The sequence below is a fragment of the Anabrus simplex genome, chromosome 4, assembly GCF_040414725.1.
Source record: "Anabrus simplex isolate iqAnaSimp1 chromosome 4, ASM4041472v1, whole genome shotgun sequence".
Classification (NCBI taxonomy): domain Eukaryota; kingdom Metazoa; phylum Arthropoda; class Insecta; order Orthoptera; family Tettigoniidae; genus Anabrus; species Anabrus simplex.
The window spans coordinates 219,302,483-219,324,337 of NC_090268.1; the positions used below are offsets into that span (position 1 = coordinate 219,302,483).

General features: G+C 39.4%; 1 protein-coding gene across 2 annotated transcripts in view; it reads right to left on the reverse strand.

Annotated features, from left to right (window-relative positions):
• LOC136871785 (venom dipeptidyl peptidase 4) overlaps positions 1 to 21,855 on the reverse strand; it is a 174,961-nt gene that overhangs the window by 47,510 nt on the left and 105,596 nt on the right. For both annotated transcript variants that reach the window (XM_067145369.2, XM_067145370.2), the window contains 5 exons: positions 18,662 to 18,771; positions 18,473 to 18,596; positions 18,165 to 18,400; positions 15,184 to 15,403; positions 1,194 to 1,384 (listed from right to left, as the gene is read on the reverse strand). In XM_067145369.2, the coding sequence (XP_067001470.2) occupies positions 1,194 to 1,384; positions 15,184 to 15,403; positions 18,165 to 18,400; positions 18,473 to 18,596; positions 18,662 to 18,771 (881 nt within the window). The remainder of the gene's footprint in view (positions 1 to 1,193; positions 1,385 to 15,183; positions 15,404 to 18,164; positions 18,401 to 18,472; positions 18,597 to 18,661; positions 18,772 to 21,855) is intronic.

Below are 21,855 nucleotides of genomic sequence, written 5' to 3' on the forward strand. Positions count from 1 at the left end.
CTCAAATTGTTACCTTAGAGGTCATTTAATTAACCTTCTTTTCATTTTATAGACCTCAGTAGATTGGGTATTTTACCCCTGTGTTTATGTCCGTTGAGGACAACTTGAAGGTGGAGTTTGGTGTGGCCTGGGAGAGGCTTAAATTTGAGAGTGTTGTATGCCTCGTGGAGGCTTTTCAGTGTAATTTGGAGCAAGGACTCCTAGGCATGAATGGGGTTTTCTGCCCCTCTGTTGAAACTTGTGTTTGGGGTAAAACTGAGCTGATTGCCCAAGCATTGTGAAGTCAGGGCGCGAAGCCAAAATCCTGTAAATATTGTAACTACCCTTTGGACTTGCTACTTTGTACCTGCCATGCTTGTTATTTCTTTGTTTTAAGAAAGAAAATATAACCTTGTTAAATTTTAAATTAATTTTACTTTAGTAGTTTGAGACCCGTTCACGCCCGCACCTTCTTTCACCTCTACCTACCACTAAAACACGGTAACAATTATTATTATTATTATTATTATTATTATTATTATTATTATTATTATTATTATTATTATTATTATTATTATTATTATTATTATTAATAATAATAATAACATAATCAGCAAGGTGAGTCATTTCCTTTACAGTTCCTCTTGTAGACCATGGGATAATCATTGATCAGATAAGACATATTTTGAATGTAGAAATACAGTGCATAGCAAAACTGTCTCTTCAGTGAGATTACACTCAGTTGCATTGCCTAAACTTAGGGACAATTAAGATACTGTTGCTGAAAATATCATCTTTGCAGAGGCTTTTGCACTTGTTTTTGAACACTTTGTGTTTACATACAGTATGGCTCTGTGAGTTGACCATACAGAAAAATTTGCCTCCTCTGCTAATTTACAAATTGATTTAGTAGGACGCCTCGACATTAAGAAAGTCATCCAGTTTTTCCTTGGTTAAAATTTTAGTCCTACTGCTATCATGCATAGTTCCTGTTTCACAAAATTTAATTAATTCTCTTAGTGTATCATGTGCCAAATGTTCACGAAATTCAAATTTTACATTTTCCAAACCCTTGTCACTTTCACAGAAGACACAAATACTTGTTCCACTAAGCTGGAATTCTATTCAAAGATAGTACCTGCTCGAGTTCACTCTGGAGACAGTTTTGGTATGCAGTGTATAATATGATACTCATAATGCCACTTAATACTTACACATGAACGAGAAGTGGATATTGAGTATTTCTCTTAGGATTGTAGTCTAAGGGAAGTGTGAGCTGTACTTGGCACATGGAACCATCCTCTAGCGGTACCTGTAAATACTGCTTAGTTGGTAGGTCCATAACCTGCAAAAGTGCAGCACGGAGTTCTTGATGACCGTCCCAAACTGCGACCCGAGTGTGACTCTGAAAAGTAAAAACCATTTGTTTATGTAGTCGTCTACTGGCACTACTCCAATTACATAATAATAATAATAATAATAATAATAATAATAATAATAATAATAATAATAATAATAATAATAATAATAGTTGTGAATGTAAAGCCTCATGTGGTCCCACATGCCATCAAATTGTAACCTCAAGAAGATGGTGCAGCAGAGATGGTCCTCCTTGCAGTTAGTCCACTCTTCTTATACTATCTAGCAGCAATTTATAGAACTCTGTATTGTTATGATAAAGTTCGTTTTTGAAGTTGGTACCCTTTTCTTCCTGCATTATTAATATGGCACCACCTGTACTCAATCAGCTGCCAGCCTGCTGCCTAGTGATATCTTAGCTCTCTTATGCACGGCTGGCCGCTGGACTTCAATGATCGATGCAATTTCTCTCCTGGTTGAAGCAGATATTTTATGGACTTTTAAATTTGTAATTATCTAAATGTTAGGGAAGGACCTTTAAGATTTTCATATTAATTATGTAGGGAATAATTGTGTCATTTAGCAAACTATAGGGTCAGATGGGCTTAATGTAGGTCCCAGGAAATGACTGTAAATTTCATAGGGATGTGCCTCAGTATCCTCATCTCTTTTCTTTTAAGTATTTTCTAAATTTAACCTCATTAAGCACTTAGGATTTTAGCTTTCTTTCCTCTTTGTCACAGCATAGGTTGTGCTCATTCCCTCCTTCAATGGGGCATTTCTCTTAGGTCCTTTGGTTGGAAATGCTGAGATTTTTGCTTTTCTGGGCCTTTTTTAAAACTATTCTTTCTTCTTGTCTGGTGACCCATTTAGTGGATTAGGCCTAGTTCCTGAAAACAGAAGGAGGAATTTCTGGAACTGTTTAGTGGTTCTTGGCTAGAAATAAGCCCAGATTGAAGTAGTAATATGGGATTGTAAACCTAAATCTACACACACCTTGTTACCTAGTTTTCAAAATTTGTTATTTGATAGATTTCCTAGTCCAGTATTGTTAATATTTTTACTTTGTTATCTCATTTAGACATTTAGTTAATTGTTATAGTTATTGTTGCTAATTGTTTCAAAAAAAAAAAGGAAGAGAAGGAATCAATTTGTGGAGTTTGTTTTTTCTCATAACTACTTCATCCAGCACAAAGGCCCTGCCACTTCCTCTGATATCACAATATTAGATCTCCAGATATCTTTTGAAAAACCTGAAGTAATGATGTCTGATCATCATAACTGCATTTCTCAATACGAAACATGTAAAAATCAAACACTATCTTGGAGAGATCATTTTTTAACCCACGAGGGGTCGCGTCACAGACTTTTAGTCTGGGCACATACATTTTTTTATTCTTTTGAAATGGACTCACTGGGTGAGTTGGCGTGCGGTTAGGGGCACGCAGCTGCGAGCTTGCATCCGGGAATTCCACTGTCGGCAGCCCTGAAGATAGTTTTCCGTGGTTTCCCATTTTCACACCAGGCAAATGCTGGGGCTGCACCTCAATTACGGCCACGGCCACGGCCACTTTCTTCCCACGCCTAGCCATTTCCTGTCCCATCGTCGCCATAAGACATGTCTGTGTCAGTGCGACGTAAAGCCACTAGTAAAAAAAAATCAATGGACTCGTCCACTAAACGTGCTTACATTCGCTGTTTGCCATGTCCATCAGCAGTCAGTCAGTTGGTGGGGAAGCTTTCTCTCTAAGCCTGGTCATTTCTACCATGCGCGACTCCTGGCATTGCCTTATTACACAGTTCTTTACACCGCGCCCGACTCTTGACATTCACCATCCGCACTGTTGTCGGTATAGAACAGTGTTGCCAACTTAGCAGATTTTCCACTAAATTTGGCGGAGTTAGAAGACCGTCGGCGAAGAAATATATCATTTAGCGGACAGCGGATTTTCTGGGCAGAATTCGAGGTTTATTATAGCGGAATTTAGTGTTTTATCCATTTTACATTTTTGAAAAAATTTGTATACCAGTCTGTCTCCGAGCTATTCTGTATTTCTTGTCAGGAGCTAGCAGTCACATAAGGAAAACATGTTATATGGATTTGATGGTATGAGATCATGGTATCATAAATTTGTAACGTGTGGGGAAAGGGTACTTATATCTTAGTTGACGAATGACGACAGATAATGAAACTGTGAGAGAGTAGCATTTATATTTATGCTATCAAAGAAGGCCATTAAAGAACTGGCCTGTTATGTGCGTAGCCCTTGAGGTAGGGGATTCACCTAGTTTGCACCCAGTAGTAAAACGCCAACAAGTTTTAGCTCAGCGCCTCGCAGACAGGGGGTTAATCCCAGTGAAAGTCACAGATCACCGAATGTATAGGGTAAAAATTGATAATATATATGGAGAAATAACTTCTATTAAAAGAGGTGTTCCACAAGGAAGTATCCTAGGACCCATTTTGTATATTATTTTTGTCAATGATATAAGCTCATGTTTTAAAAAATGTAAATATTTCATGTATGCAGACGATAAACTAATTGTATCAGTACATAAAAACCCAAAAGTAGCAGAGAAGCATTTACAAATGGAGTACAACTACTTTCAAGAATGGTGCCATGATAAGGGTCTAATAATTAACACTTCAAAAACAAAAGTCTTGTACATTACTACCCCAAAAATGCAAAGAGAAAACATTAAAATAACAGGCCATTCAGTTCAGTGCATTCACGATGGTGAACAAAAATCATGCAATTGTGACTATGTAATAGAGGAAGTTGATAACATGAAATATTTAGGTATAATAATAGATAGATATTTTTCATGGAAGCAACATATTAATAAGTTGTGTGAAAGACTGAGGCTAAGCTTGTTAAAAATGCAAATGGTTAAGTATATAATACCTCATGATAGCTTAAAATTGGTTTATCATTCACTTGTTGAGTCACTTATATCATATGGTGTAAGTGTATGGGGATCAGCTTCTGTTACAGACATAAACATGGTACAAATGTTACAAAATCGCATTGTCAAAGCATTCTTTTGGTATGAAAACAGAGGAATATTTAGCTTAAGTGAGGATATATTAACAAGGATGTACCAGAAGGAAAGGTTCTTGAGAGTTAAACAACTATATATGTACAACATAATTAAAGAAAATTACTGGAAGCCACAATATAGAATTGTTAATGAACATACACATGGAACAAGACTGAGGCATATAAGTTATTTTCAGGTCATGAGGTACTACAACAAATATGGATCCAGAACACTGCAAGTTGTAGTTCCTAAATTTTTGAACAAGTTGCCCTCAGAATTGACCCACTTGAAAACCAAATATCAACTAAAAAAACATGTGAAACTATGGATCATAGATAATAAAATTACAGTTTAAATATTTGTTCATGAATGAAAAATGTACCAAAGACTTATCTATTTTGAGTGATACTTTCAGGGATTAAGAAAAACTCACACCACAGGACAAAATTACAATGCTAATGTAAATATACATACCTTATTAATGTTATAAACAGTAAGGATTGCAACATTGTATATAAATGTGAAACAACTACACCGGCAGATAAGCACATCAAGTGCTTTGCAGGTGTAAATAATTGCAAAGATAATGTATAATATCCTACTGCATATTTGCAAATGTATTTTAGATAAGTTATAAATAAATAAAATACATACATACATACATACATACATACATACATACATACATACATACATACATTATAGACTGTTATGCCTTTCAGCGTTCAGTCTGCAAGCCTCTGAGAATTTACTAAACGTCGCCACAATCCTCGATTTGCAACTAGTGTTGTGGCCTCATTTAGTTCTATACCTCTTATCTTTAAATCGTTAGAAACCGAGTCTAACCATCGTCGTCTTGGTCTCCCTCTACTTCTCTTACCCTCCATAACAGAGTCCATTATTCTCCTAGGTAACCTATCCTCCTCCATTCGCCTCACATGATCCCACCACCGAAGCCGGTTTATGCGTACAGCTTCATCCATCGAGTTCATTCCTAAATTAGCCTTTATCTCCTCATTCCGAGTTCCCTCCTGCCATTGTTCCCACCTGTTTGTACCAGCAATCATTCTTGCTACTTTCATGTCTGTTACTTCTAACTTATGAATAAGATATCCTGAGTCCACCCAGCTTTCGCTCCCATAAAGCAAAGTTGGTCTGAAAACAGACCGATGTAAAGATAGTTTTGTCTGGGAGGTGACTTCCCTCTTACAGAATACTGCTGATCGCAACTGCGAGCTAACTGCATTAGCTTTACTACACCTTGATTCAATCTCACTTACTATATTACCATCCTGGGAAAACACACAACCTAAATACTTGAAATTATCGACCTGTACTAGCTTTGTATCACCAATCTGACATTCAATTCTGTTGGATTTCTTACCTACTGACATCAATTTAGTCTTTGAGAGGCTAATTTTCATTCCATACTCATTGCACCTATTTTCAAGTTCCAAGATGTTAGACTGCAGGCTTTCGGCACAGTCTGCCATTAAGACCAAGTCGTCAGCATAGGCCAGGCTGCTTACTACATTTCCACCTAACTGAATCCCTCCCTGCCATTTTATACCTTTCAGTATATGATCCATGTAAACTACAAACAGCAAAGGTGAAAGATTATAGCCTTGTCTAACTCCTGTAAGTACCCTGAACCAAGAACTCATTCTACCATCAATTCTCACTGAAGCCCAATTGTCAACATAAATGCCTTTGATTGATTTTAATAATCTACCTTTAATTCCATAGTCCCCCAGTATAGCGAACATCTTTTCCCTCGGTACCCTGTCATATGCTTTCTCTAGATCTACGAAACATAAACACAACTGCCTATTCCTCTCGTAGCATTTTTCAGTTACCTGGCGCATACTGAAAATCTGATCCTGACAGCCTCTCTGTGGTCTGAAACCACACTGGTTTTCATCCAACTTCCTCTCAACGACTGATCGCACCCTCCCTTCCAAGATGCCAGTGAATACTTTGCCTGGTATACTAATCAATGAGATACCTCGATAGTTGTTGCAATCCTTCCTGTTTCCTTGCTTGTAGATAGGTGCAATTACTGCTTTTGTCCAATCTGAAGGTACCTTACCAACACTCCACGCTAATTTGACTACTCTATGAAGCCATTTCATCCCTGCCTTCCCACTATACTTCACCATTTCAGGTCTAATTTCATCTATTCCTGCTGCCTTATGACAATGGAGTTTATTTACTATCCTTTCAACTTCCTCAAGCATAATTTCACCAACATCATTTTCCTCCTCCCCATGAGCTTGACTGTTTGCAACACCACCATGATGATTTCCTTTTACATTGAGAAGATGTTCAAAATATTCCCTCCACCTCTCCAGTGATTCCCTGGGATCTGTTTTGAGTTCACCTGAATTACTCAAAACACTGTTCATTTCCTTTTTCCCTCCCTTCCTAAGATTCTTTATTACAGTCCAGAAAGGTTTCCCTGCTGCTTGACCTAGCCTTTCCAGGTTATTACCAAAATCTTCCCATGACTTCTTTTTGGATTCAACAACTATTTGTTTCGCTCTGTTTCTTTCATCTACGTACAAATCCCTGTCCGCCTCGGCCCTTGTTTGGAGCCATTTCTGATAAGCCTTCTTTTTACGTTTACAGGCTGCTCTCACTTCATCATTCCACCAAGATGTTCGCCTTTTCCCATCTTTACACACAGTTGTTCCTAGGCATTCCCTTGCTGTTTCTACTACAGCATCCCTGTATGCCACCCATTCACTTTCTATATCCTGAACCTGCTTACTGTCTACTGTTCGAAACTTCTCACTAATCATATCCATGTACTTCTGTCTAATTTCCTCATCCTGGAGATTTTCTACCCTTATTCGTTTGCAGACAGATTTCACTTTCTCTACCCTAGGCCTAGAGATACTTAGTTCACTACAGATCAGATAATGGTCTGTATCATCGAAAAATCCCCGAAAAACTCGTACATTCCTAAAAGATTTCCTGAATTCAAAGTCTGTTAAGATATAGTCTATTATGGATCTGGTACCCCTAGCCTCCCATGTGTAGCGGTGAATAGCCTTATGCTTGAAGAATGTATTTGTAACAGCTAAACCCATACTAGCACAGAAGTCCAGCAAACGCTTCCCATTCGCATTAGCTTCCATATCTTCCCCACATTTACCAATCACCCTTTCGTATCCTTCAGTTCTATTCCCAACTCTCGCACTGAAATCGCCCATTAGCACTATTCTATCCTTGCTGTTGACCCTGACCACGATGTCACTCAATGCTTCATAAAACTTGTCAACTTCATCCTCATCTGCACCCTCACATGGTGAATACACGGACACAATTCTTGTCCTAATTCCTCCCACTGACAAATCTACCCACATCATTCGCTCACTTACGTGCCTAACAGAAACTATGTTGCGTGCAATGGTATTCCCCAGACTCTGCCCTTCCCTTTCTAACACCCGTCAAGTACACTTTATAATCTCCTATCTCTTCCTCCTTATCTCCGCTTACCTGAATATCACTTACTCCTAGCACATCCAGATGCATCCTCTTTGCTGACTCAGCCAGTTCTACTTTCTTTCTTCCATAAGCCCCATTAATATTGATAGCTCCCCATCGAATTCCATTTCGTTCGCCAAGTTGTTTCCAAGGAGTCCCTCGCCTGTCAAATGGGAGTGGGACTCCATTACTCCCATAGGTCCGAGGCTTGCTTAAAGTGTTCTGAGCTCGGTAAATTCATGAAGCAGGATGCTGCCCTACTTGCACATAGTCCAAGTGAGGATCTCTCCTCTAACGGGTTATGGACCACCGGTGAATTGTGTAGTCCTGGCCGCCTGAGCACAAGGAGGGCCACGACTCAGAATATGTCCGAGATGCCCACTCCCATTCCATAGCAACTGGTATCCCGACTCTCAGGACCACTTACTAGGCCACTCAGCCGTTGCCCATGGTTCACGAACTAGGACGTGACTACAGTAACCCACAAACATGAACCATAATAAATAAAATAAAAATATTATTATTATTATTATTATTATTATTATTATTATTATTATTATTATTATTATTATTATTATTTCCGGCTCCATGGCTAAATGGTTAGCGTGCTGGCCTTTGGTCACAGGGGTCCCGGGTTCGATTCCCGGCAGGGTCGGGAATTTTAACCATCGTTGGTTAATTTCGCTGGCACGGGGGCTGGGTGTATGTGTCGTCTTCATCATCATTTCATCTTCATCACGAAGCAAGGTCGCCTACAGGAGTCAAATCAAAAGACTTGCACCTGGCGAGCCGAACATGTCCTCGGACACTCCCGGCACTAAAAGCCATACACCATTTTATTATCATTATTATTATTATTATTATTATTATTATTATTATTATTATTATTATTATTATTATTATTTCCGGCTCCATGGCTAAATGGTTAGCATGCTGGCCTTTGGTCACAGGGGTCCCGGGTTCGATTCCCGGCAGGGTCGGGAATTTTAACCATCGTTGGTTAATTTCGCTGGCACGGGGGCTGGGTGTATGTGTCGTCTTCATCATCATTTCATCTTCATCATGAAGCGCAGGTCGCCTACAGGAGTCAAATCAAAAGACCTGCACCTGGCGAGCCGAACATGTCCTCGGACACTCCCGGCACTAAAAGCCATACACCATTTTATTATTAATATTATTATTATTATTATTATTATTATTATTATTATTATTATTATTATTATTATTATTATAATTATTATTGCTCATTTTCATTGCTCGTTATTTGAGATCGGATTTCTTGGCAGAATTTTAGCGGATTTTTAGTAGCATTTAGCCGATCTTGAAAATATGAGTTGGCAACACTGGTATAGAAGTCTTTTGTGAGTTTCATGGATATATTTCTCTTCAGTAATACAATTTGTTTTGCTACAAAAATTGGTATTTAGTTTCACGGACATATTTTTCTTTAATAATACAACGTGTTTTGCAAGAAAATTGGTATTTTGTTTCATGGATGTATTTTTCATTAATCCTCTTAGTGCCAGCTCCCTTACTGCCGTGGTTGCTAAGATTGCCAGAGAGGAAATGCCTATTATGCAGCACTGAAGATAAAAACATATCCTATCCTCACTTTTCAAGATATCTCATTGTAGTTTACATTTTCTTATAGCTAAGTGATCCCTCTCTTCACTCATTATATAAACATCACAAAAATAATTCATACTGTTCAGTAAAAAAAAAAAAAATTCATGCAATTTTTGAAAATTTTAAAATTCAAATTTGGATCTCAGTACATCCTAGTATTTTGATTGTACTCACCTAAATTTGGTTTTCCTGTGTACATTGATGCATTGTTTACTAGTTTGCAAAATATCTATGAAGAATAATAGTTCTTCTAAAATATATATTACAATACTGACTTGGTCTAGCATCAAGAGGAGATGCATGTTTAGGGCCAGACATCTCAAGGAATGCAGGAGAGGGTTGAAAGCGGACTGAATTTCACGGAAATCGGGAATCTGGTCATCATCGTCATTACTGTCTCTGTCATCTCCATCATTATTCCCATCATTATCATTACCGTCTGAATCAGAAATTTCACGCATCACTGTCATACGAGTAAGTCGGATAACATCACCACTATCGTCATTGTTTGAAACATTATCGGCATTATTATCACTTTTAGTATCATCTGAATCATCTCCTGATTCAACATAATTAGAATCATCACTCAATTAATTAACATACTCTAGCAAGTTGTCATCATTTTCAAACAGAATACAAGAACTAGTCACCATTATTACAAACACGTGGTCTACAGGTATGCGCTAAACAGCTGAAATAGAAAAAATCATAACATCAACACAACATGCCACAAAAAGATTCTGGTGGTAGATTTAGAAACTATGCAGTATCTATTATATATTGATGCTGACTGGAACTGCCATCTGTCAGATATGTGCAAACTATTATGACTAACATAGACAGCTGCAACATGGAGCACGATGGCACCCCCCAGTATTCTAAGAGTTAATAATACAATGTGTTTTGCTATAAAAACTGGTATTTTGTTTCATGGATGTACTTTTCTTAAACAATACAATGTGATTTGGAAGAAGTAACAACATTGCCTAATAAAATTCTAGTTAGATTTGGTCTAATTATCAAAAATGGTATTTCATTTCATGGACATGGTTTTCCCTTAACCTGGGAGAAGTCGCATTAAATTTGCTACGCGAGAAGTTGCACGCAGCTGAAAAGACTGCACCTATATTGATCTCAGATAACTCCATACACACCAGTTTTTTGCATTCCTTAGTATTGATTTTTGCTAATTGTTATGTATTGTTTGCTTTGCTCTTATTATTGAATAAAATACAAACACAAATACAAACTTATACATCATCTTTCATGTTAATTATTTTGAAAAGTCAGCAATTCACTAAACAATAAACTCAATACATTAACACACAAATTATAAACATAAAACCATACTTTTAAAACATATCTAAATATTACAGACTGATTACCAAGACATTTAGCAATATCTGCTTTTGGGTGTGAATTTTTATTCGCCACTATATATTACATGTTAATTCTGCCACTACACTCTGCAGGATTGCTTCATTCTGTATCATCTGCACCACTGGAGCTTTCCCTGAGTCCATCACACTAAACACAGGAACAAACAGTGTGCTCTCGGCAGACAAATGTTCCACACTGGGCGCAGGTGGTCTGCGTTTTTCAATTATTTTTGCGGTTACCGAAGGTGCACATCTGGTTCTTTCCCAAGGAGCTCCCTGATCCTTACTCAAACATCATGACGAGTGCTCCTTATTGTCAGGTGGATCTCTAAAAACTCCCTGCATAGTTCCCTGGATAGATCGTTGAAGAACTTGCTTCTGGTACCTAGCTCTGTGTTGCTTTTCAAAATGATATAGGCATTGATGCCTGTAATGTTCAACAGAGTGTAAAATAAAGTCTCCATTGATTGCTCACTCTTGCACCATTATGCAATTGTTTCAGTTGATCAATTACATTGACAAGTAGGTTGTAGAATGTGACAATTTTGGGTTTGTGAGCATCACCTAAGTCAGCATCGATTTTGTCTGTTTCGTGCATGGTGGATAAAAGCAACACAACTTTTTCATTGTAAGAACATATGAAACCAGTACTAAATCATCTTTGAATCTGAAAATAATGCTTTTCACAGGCTTCCTTTTCACTTCCTTGAAAAACTGAGGAATTTCTGACTTGTTTTTTCGAATTGTCCCCACTAAAGTTAATCTATGGTCCTTCAAGAGAGTTTCTGCAAGGGGATCGGAAGTGTACCAATATTATCGGTAGTAATATTACGTCCACTGTTTGAAATCGGCATGATCAAACATCCAACAACGTTCTTTGCATTTGGAAAGGTCCGGGATTCTTTTTTCCTGTATATACCTCCATGTTACAGGTATAACATGTCCGTGCATCAGCCAGACTAAAGATTTTTAGTTTATATTTCGCAGGCTTGTTGGGGGATAAATTTCCAAAAGGAGCATTTACCCCGGAATGCCTCAAGCATCCCATCGATGGTTACATACTCACTAAGGGAATAATGTTATTATTTATGCTCCGAAAAACAAATCCCTCAAAAGTGTCCCTGATTGGTGCCATTTTATCAACCAATTTTCTTTCATTACGATTATTAATATTATCGAACCTTAATGGTCATAATAGAAATTGAAACCTTCATATATTCATTGAAATTCTGAAACGCTCAATTTCTGTTCCATCGGTTGACCACACTTCCTTGAGGTTTGTATGAGAACACTTCATTGTTACAGCCAAGTATAAGAGACCTATCACAGCTTTTTTTTTTTCTGCTAATGTTGCATCACTAGCATCTCTCTCCTGAGAATAGTTTTCCCTGGTTTTACTTATCCAAATATTTGTGAAGTTAACAATTTCCACCAAGACGCTGTTGGTGGAAAATAGCTCCCAAAATTCCAGTATGGTAGTGGCATGTTGAGCTTGGCCTATCAGACCTGGCAGATGCGTTACAATGTTCCTCCTTCTAGCCCTTCCTCTACCAGCACTAGGGTTTGGAAAATAATTCCATATTGTTTCACTATTTCCACCAATGTATTCGAGTAGCGGTTGATCTTGATTGGGGTCTGCTCGAGAAACTTCATCCTCAGATTCTGCGGACTCTTCAGAAGTACTATCATGATCACTGATTTCTATATTATCAGTCTCATTATCTGCTTCTTCGGGTAAATCATCATCTTCCTCGAATCCCTCTTCACGAAAGAGCTGTCTTCTAACCAAATCCTGTTCAATTTGCAGGCGTTCATTCTCTTGTAGCTCTTTTTCGACACTGTCCGACAATTTTCATAAGTTATCTTCGTCCATTTCTGTCAATAAAACCCGTCGCATGTGGTGGAATTTACCGAACTAAACAAATACGCGGGAACTTGTATGTTCAAAAACATATCAGATGTAAGGCTTTTCAGGCGTTTGCTCTATTAACCAGCGTTTCGTCTTAGGTCTGACACTAGACTCGTCAGAGTGGGATGTGTCAGACCCTACCCACCATTGGTGAAAAATATCTAATTCCCTCCATGGGAATTTAGAATTTTCCATTCGGAATTGCTAGGCGGGCAATAATTCCATTGTGGAGATTTATCTCCCGTATGCAGTTATGAGACTGTGCCTCATATATAGGCTTCTGATAAGCTCACCTGCATACACCCAGCATCAGTGGGTAGGGTCTGACACATCCCACTCTGACAAGTCTAGTGTCAGACCTAAGACGAAACGCTGGTTAATAGAGCAAACGCCTGAAAAGCCTTACATCGGATATGTTTTTGACATGCTCTATTGGTGAAAAATATCTAATTCCCTCCATGGGAATTTAGAATTTTCCATTCGGAATTGCTAGGCGGGCAATAATTCCATTGTGGAGATTTATCTCCTGTATGCAGTTATCAGACTGTGCCTCATATATAGGCTTCTGATAAGCTCACCTGCATACACCCAGCATCAGTGGGTAGGGTCTGACACATCCCACGAGTCTAGTGTCAGACCTAAGACGAAACGCTGGTTAATAGAGCAAATAGAGCAAACGCCTGAAAAGCCTTACATCTGATATTTTGACATGCTCTATTGGTGAAAAATATCTAATTCCCTCCATGGGAATTTAGAATTTTCCATTCCAACTTGCATGTTGTCGAAAGCACCGCACCGACAAAATACTGGCTGCTATGACTCGCTAGATGGCACTGTCAGTTATTTACCCGTATGAGAGCCCTACCCACATCCCCATCAACGATATGATAGAGGGTGATCGTCATCTGTTACCTATATTCCAAGTGATATCAACTTTACCATACTGCTGTCTTTCCCCTGCCACAAGACTTCTCCCAGGTTAAAGATATAATGCATTTTACTACAAAAACTGGTATTTTATACTCTCTGGTCAATCAACCGTGTGCAACTCATCACGTAACTCTTTTGATGCGACCCCTCGCGGGTTAATGCATCACAATAAGAAACTCTGAAAAATTGCGCTAAGGAGCTTTTTGCCTCTGCTCTCCACATCACTCTCATGGCCAGTAGTATGTCTGGCCTCACTCATCACGGTCCACGTCAGTATCACCGGAGATCAAATGGAGATCTAAATGTGAAAATCTCTCAGTTGTTACAAGGAGACACCGTTTTACATTCTACAGTCATATGTGACTTGGAAATGTACTGCTTCATGGGTAACCTGCCACAAAGTGATCTGCATTCTCAATCAGGAAGAAACAACAACAGTAATTATAAACTTTACATGAGGGAAATTGCAACACTTTGGAGGCTGAATGGATGGTCAGTGGAAGGAAGTTGCTTTCACAGTGAGCCAGATATGGTGTCTAGATGCACTAGCCATTTTCTACTCAGCAGCTTCCACAAATAGGAACGAGACTTTGGTTTACCCTGGCCTGTGGCAAGAGACATTCATCCGAGAATGTTCTACTTGCTGCAATTTGTCCACAGTTCGGCGTGGTGCTTCATGGCACATTCTCGGGTCACGACATTTGGCAGAGCTTTGCAGATGGGCACTGGTCTGCTTAAACATCCAGTTTTCAACAGTCACCAACCACTCTGTACACAAGAATCACTAATGGCAATAGATCCCCAGATTGTAATGCCTGCGACTGGCGCAGTGTGTGTCTCGATTGGTGTGAAACCCCTCTCTGTGGTACACTGTCAAACACAATATATTGATCATTGCAGGCAAAACAAAAGCATGATTCATGCCATCAGTCAGCCCAATGTGACTCACTTTCTGATGTTGTGGGGTCAGTGGAGCACTTGCTGCAGGGACACGGGATCATAAGCCAGCTCGACCCAGCTGGTGGTGTCACACTAGCTCATTGCTCGAGGGTCTGTCCGGGACATCAATCCTCCCACCCTGTTGTCTGTTGTGTCTCATATCTCTGACCATGTATCCCTTCATTTGACCACTGCAGCTATCCATGTTGTACCATAGATGCATTTCGGCTAGCGCAAGCAACTCTTAGAGGTAACTGGTAACTCATTCTCACACAGATCAGTTACCTGGGGCCACTAAAATGGTGACAATTGTCGATATCCCGTTTGTACCCTTCAGCAAGGCATGCTTCCCAAGAGAACACTTCGTGTCACTGTATCTCACAGACTACATGTCTTCTGAGAGGATGAATCAGGTGCAGAGGGCCATATGGACAATTCAAATACAGTAACATAAGACTGATATAATTTACCGGCTCCTTCGCACTGTTACAATTCCTATGTTCCCTATTCTACAGTAAGGGCAGACCATACCTTATCGTAGATGGTGATCTCTGGGATGTCAGGTCCTGCGCAGTTGAGCATATAAAATGAGAAGTTAGAGTTGAAGACAGCCGTATTGTAGAGACAGGGCATGCGCTGCAAATTTGTCCTCATTTCACAGGTGATGCATGTAACAGCATTTGGGGCGCTCCACTGGTCATCCGACACGCTGTACAGGTGTTGATACCCCATGTCATTGGCTAAAAAGTAGCTGAAAAGACAATAACATGGTTTTCTTTACTGATTACTCCTATACAATTATAGCGGGGCAAAATGATGATAGATCTGTACATATAAGAATTGTTTAATTGAACCATAGACTGATGTCTGTGTGTATTGGGCAACATAAACTATATCAAAATGACAGTCTCTCTGGTGGGCTATGGAAGATCTTGGTGAAATGAGGTGTCAGTAGTAGTGGGATTACAATGAAAAATACCAGTCCTCCCTGCGAGCACCTCTCCGTGAACTTCTTCCAAACTCTGACTCACGCCAATACTAGTAGTGACATACACTTGTCACCAATGTAGCAATGTCTCTATCTAAATTTGGTCACTAGCAAGACCTCAGTCCTCTGGTGCAATGCATGAATCACCTGTTGATGAAAAATTTGCAATTGCTGTTTGTTTATGATTTTCAAAATTGTTCCATGGCTTTCATTCATATCTCATGCAATGCAACATCTATTGATGGAAGGATTATTACTGTACCGGAGGTACACCTGCTCCATGCATTTAAATTAAGCGCCTTTTAGAAAGGCATCTGCAACTTGTACTTTAAACTATGTGGTAGAAATGATGGTTGGCATTCAACAATTAAATTTCAAGAGAAATTTGGTAATCATTAGTTGGCAAAACTGACTAGTTTGTAGGTGGTTTTTATGTTCTAAAGTCATCAACACTTCTATCTCTTCCTGCCAACTTTATATTCTAGCCAATAGGGAATTTTTTACATTTTTTAATTCACCAATGAGAAAATTTTGATATTTATTTGATGGTCCAATGGAAATTGAGGGTGAATCAGGGCTTCGGCCCAGAGAAATCTGGAATCTTCCTCTTCGCTATAAAAGATGGGACATTTTGGGCCATGTTGTCTTTTCAATCGCTCCAGTCAAGAGGTTTAGTGTGTTCATAGAGGAGGCAGAGGAAGGGCTGCCTTGTCCATTGCCGAGAAGTCCACCAGCTCCAGGTAATGGCAGACTCTGTGTAATCATGTAACAGTCTCTGAAAGATAGTTTGAGGGGAAGGTGTCAAAATTATTTTGTAATGTAACTTCTATCTAGATGTAACCTTTCAAACCAGTCTAAGAACTTAACCAAACTTAGGGAATAAAGAGTGAGAACCCTCTTGTACTCCCCTTCAACTTGTCATAGAGGTGACTATGATTTTGTAACCTTTAAAATCTATCTCGTAACTTAATTCTTTTCCTTTCATCTAGTTAATTCCGTAGTACAGGCTTAGCCTCTGTAACGTTGGGCCATTAGCCCACATAGGGTTTTAAGTATTTTCATGTGAATTTCAAGGAGTGCCAGAGTTTGCCTCTTAGCATTTAGATTTTCAGCCAGTAACTTTACCTTTTCTTTTTTAACTAAGGCCAGGTAGAATGGTCACTTATTGCCCGTGTTAAAGTTCACTATTTTCATTTTATTTTCCTATGTAATTTTGACTGTTGAGCAAATAAGACAGTGTCTGCTGTTGGTTTTTGTTAAATGTAGATTGTGCCTTAAAGAAGGCTTGGAACTTGTAAATGTTCGAGAATAGTCTCCGAGTGAGTAATTGTGTGGAGCAAGTTGCTCCTTCTACCATTGTAAATTTTGGATCTCAGTCTCCTCGAGTATATACTGTAGAGAGCAATGGTGCTCTTGTTAAAATTGTAACTGGGGAGATTCAAGCTCAGGTTGTTAAATCATGTTCTAGACTTTTCTTGTAGTGTTTCTCAAGCTCACAAGCTAGAACTTGTACCTGATTAATTGTTATTTGCTTAGCAAAGTGTAAAGTTTGAAAAGAAAGAAAAGAAACGAGGAAAGAATTATATTCCAAAATTTTAAAGTTTTAAATTTCTATTTAATCTTTTTTCATCCACCCATTCATGCCCACACCTCCTTTCACCTCTGTCCACCATGGTATTCCCATATCAATTACCAACCACATTTAACACCGCCTGCTCCAGATCGGGTGTTTTGACATACCTCAGATGGTCATGCATAATAACACAGAAGGACCCGGTTCTCGTACAGCTGCAAATGTGCTGTGATGAAGTCGCCTTCACTACAGGAACAACTACTCATAGCGCCATTGTGCCACTTTTCCGTTATATCCCACATAACAATACGCGAAGTTCATACCGGCAAACTCTGCATCCATCGCATGCGTACAACCAATATGGCAGGCAACAAAATCTGAACCGAGCGAGTTGGCCGTGCGTGTAGAGGCGCGCGGCTGTTGAGCTTGCATCCAGGAGATAGTAGGTTCGAATCCCACTATCGGCAGCCCTGAAAATGGTTTTCCGTGGTTTCCCATTTTCACACCAGGCAAATGCTGGGGCTGTACCTTAATCCTAGGCCTTTCCTATCCCATCGTCGCCATAAGACCTATCTGTGTCGGTGCGACGTAAAGCCCCTAGCAAAAAAAAAAAAAAAAAAAAACTGAGGAGGATTGAAGAAGGGGCATTTCACTGTTTGACACTGGTCATTACCATAAATCAAAGGACACAAACAGGATACAGATTCCATACAAACAGCTACAAACTTTGTTGGGTACCAAAACAGACGAAGTGCACTTACATGGTAATACGCCACCAGAGACGATGGGTTTCATACATCAAAATACTCAGCAATCTGATCAATCTCCAAGTTTGTCTATAGAGTTCATATTTACCCTGTATAAATTATAAAAATATCCCTGAATAGAGATTTTCTTACTTTCTGGAAAATTTATCAATCTGGTCATGGCTCGTATAATATCTGTACTTACATAATGTTGTGTCGAGTATCCCACGCAACCAGTTCTGTCACAGAGAATTTGCCTGAAGTCAGAGGTTTCACCAGCGCTCGTCCCCGTGATAACTGCACCAAAGTCACGTGATTATATTTTCCATCTCCGTCTCCTTGATCCTGAGGGGTCACGAGGATCATCCGCCGGAACTCGGTCGAGAACATTGGAGCCGCAATAGGATCAAGCCAACCTACGTCCGCCTCTATTCTCAAAATCTATAAAATACATGACAGTCAATGCAGGGTTCACCAATCAGAATATGTAGTTTATGAGTGCTTGCAACTTACATCATAGCGGTCACCATTGTCATAGTTGAAGACCGTGATGATACCATAAGTTTGTATCCTGTTCATCCACACAGTCGCCAGCTCATCGTTGTTCATCCAAGCCACTCCTGTCAACAGCACGTCCCTGAACTTTAGGTAGTGAATGAACTATCAATAGTAACACCAGACAACTACACTTGGACTACGTACTCACGAGCCATCGATCGAGGAACAGGGGCATAGAGCGTGCTCAGCCTCCTCTGTAGCTGGTACTCCAAGTCTACTATACTAACTATCACACGAGGGTTAACGGTGCCGGCCTGCAACATATTCAGACAATACACACACGTTCAGCCACACTTCTCCAGCATTCTGTCCTCCTTATTAATACATTCACTCCCAGCTCCATCTGGATCTATTTAATCACACACCCCAGCGATTTTTAAATGGCACCCAGACTCACTAGGTAACATGGCATTAACTTAGTATCACTTAGTATCACTCCTATACTATAAACCCTAAAAATCAGTAAATTTGTACATACTTTCTGAAGATGATCTAGTACGATTTTTTACTTGCCATGACTATTCGTTTCATTACTCAATGCCACTTTAATTCCAACCGCTCACATCAGAGACTTCGGGACTGGCATGAGTTCATTTAGATCACACATCCCACAGTGTGGGAAATTACTCCAAACTGTAGTAAAATGTTCATCTGCCTGCACTCTACCGCAAGTTGGATACGGTATTTAACACAAATAAAACCTAATCCAAGCGTGATCGGATAATGACGTGAATGTGTTAAGTCCAAATAAACGTGGCACAGCGGTTCCGAGTTAGTGTCCATGGGCGACCTGCACAACTGTGAGGATGGGACCCTACCGAGGAGGTGACAGCACAAACATTCAGTCCCCAAGCTGGAGGAAATAACCAATAAATGTTTAAAAACCTGGCCCAGTTGGGAATCAAATCTGGGACTCCTTGGTCACATGGTAACCGGTTAGCCATAGAGTCGGACTGTAAACTACGTTACTCATTGAATCTTGAGACCGTCACTTGTTTTTACATGAACAAAGAACTCTTGTTGCCTCCACCTGAGACCAGGGTTGGGTTTCCCCAACTTCCTAAAAGAAAATAATTCATAGCTCACTTTTTATTAACATTGTTCTCACTCCAGGATATGTAGTTAGTTTGTGATGGTGGTTTATGAAAGGAGGCATATTGACTTCAACAGAAATGGTTTAAAACAGCTTCTATGCTACTGCGCATGAGCAGGCAGTTCAAAATTGATTGTGTATGTGTTGGAACAAGCCTGAGACCTCAAGGCAGCTGGGATGGCAAGTGGAATTTGCATGCACAGTGCAGAGAGAGAAAGATATATACTTCAATTTTAGCTGTTGTAGTACTGGTAACTTCCAACATGCAGTGTGAATTAAGGAAGAACAATTGATAGGCTCAGCCTAAGTACTTCTTAATATTATGAAGAATACTTTGGTATACAACTCGTATTAACCTGGTAATTTGAATAGAATAAAGTATTATGTATTATACATACATATTTTCTTAACTACCCGTATTTAAATGATGGCCACAGGATTGTCTACCATGTGACAAGACACTCGGAAAGACATTAACATCTGCTCATGTTGAGATACTTGTAACTTAATGATGACTTTAGAAGCTTTTGAGTATCATTCATATGTAAAGCCCACATTCTTTAAAATTCAAAGGATGGACCGTTTACTACTATTGCCTGTTTCATGTTCTTGACAATGCCATTAGAAATTCTCTGTTGGTGTACTGGACATATAAAAGGTTATATGCCAAAAATTAGTTTCTGATGGGGAGGATTTTTTCCTGATGAAACTGAACAGTTAGTTCTGTTTGTTTTAATTTTGCTTCCCTTTTCTTTGTACCGTTCAAACACTGACACCACATGCACCTGTGATATGGCAACATCTCCTTGCCCTCCTCTGGCTCATCCTTTGGTCTCTGCTTAATGTTTAAAAAATATTATTGTTGTCTGTGTTCTATTTCTGGAGTTTAATCTTCAGTTAATGTGGTAGAATGTTTACGCCCCTCCCCACCCATTATTGGGTCTAGTTTAGTTGTGCCCCTGACCAGCAATGTTACTCATGTAACATAAGTACGATCTTGAGTTCAGTTTGACCGCACTACGTTGTTTGTGTTATCTTTCTGACGCTCGTGTGTTTTCATTTTCCTGGCTTCTACTTGATAGTATGGACAGCCCATGCACTTCCTTAGTAAAAGGATTTCTCTGTAAATAAACTGTCTCTATGAAATGTTCAAGAACAGACCCCATCTGGTGGGTGAATCACCATCATCACCTTCATATGCCCTGAAGAACACTGGGGAATATGGTGATGGTGGTGATTATTGCTTTAAAAATAAGTACTATGGAAGAACATCCTCTCGTAACACTAATGAACAGGTCTGACACTTCAAACAATGAAGCTATCAGCAAAAGGAAAGGAAGAGAGTTGGAAACCAAATATCTTTGGAGTCAGTTGTCTAGACATTGTTATCAAGGGAGGTTGGATAGGAAAGAGGAAGGAGAGGAGCCTGATACAGGGAAGTGGCAGCAATGCCAGACTCAGCTAGAGGACCATGAGAGTTCTTTAGGCCACTTATTACACTTTTTATTAACCCTTTGATGCAGACCTCCATACATCAATAGACCTCTGTCTCAACTGCTGCATGAGTTGTCCTGGTGACAGGGAGTTGTTGTCTAGACTTTGTCTCTTGCACACGAACCGCTACATGAGCTGACTAGGTAGCAGATAGCAAAGATTTTTATGATCTCACACAAAACTTCAGGGTTGTGATATTGTTTGGACTGCTCTAGTCAGGGGTATTAATTTCACTGCAACTTCTACCAAACTTCTATTGATGCATTTATCCACAACCCACCTTTGGACAAGTGTAAGGAAGTGCAATAAGAAAGGGTCTATAAGATAAGTTAATAAGAATACAGAGAAATACTTCAACAAACTTCCTCTCAGTTGAAAGATGTATACGATCAGAAGTAACATAGCAGATTGTTTGGATCATATGCAAAGTGCTGGAGAACTGTTGATACCATTACCAACATTAGACTCGTAACTGTATAAATAACTGCAATTGTTGGCAGATATGAAGGATCTTCTTTTATTATCCATTAAATGTGCACATTATATTTCTTCATATGAGTATTCAGTCTAAGACATAGAACTACTGAATGTATGTATGTCCAACACTTGTCATGTTCCTTTACAGGGTCGGGTGTGAAGTGAGATGAATCTTCTTAGCGAGTTTTTACAACCGGATGCCCTTCCCGATGCCAAGATCATCAGAGGTGTTAATGAGATAAATGACGTGCTAAATGATAGTAGGAAGTAAGAG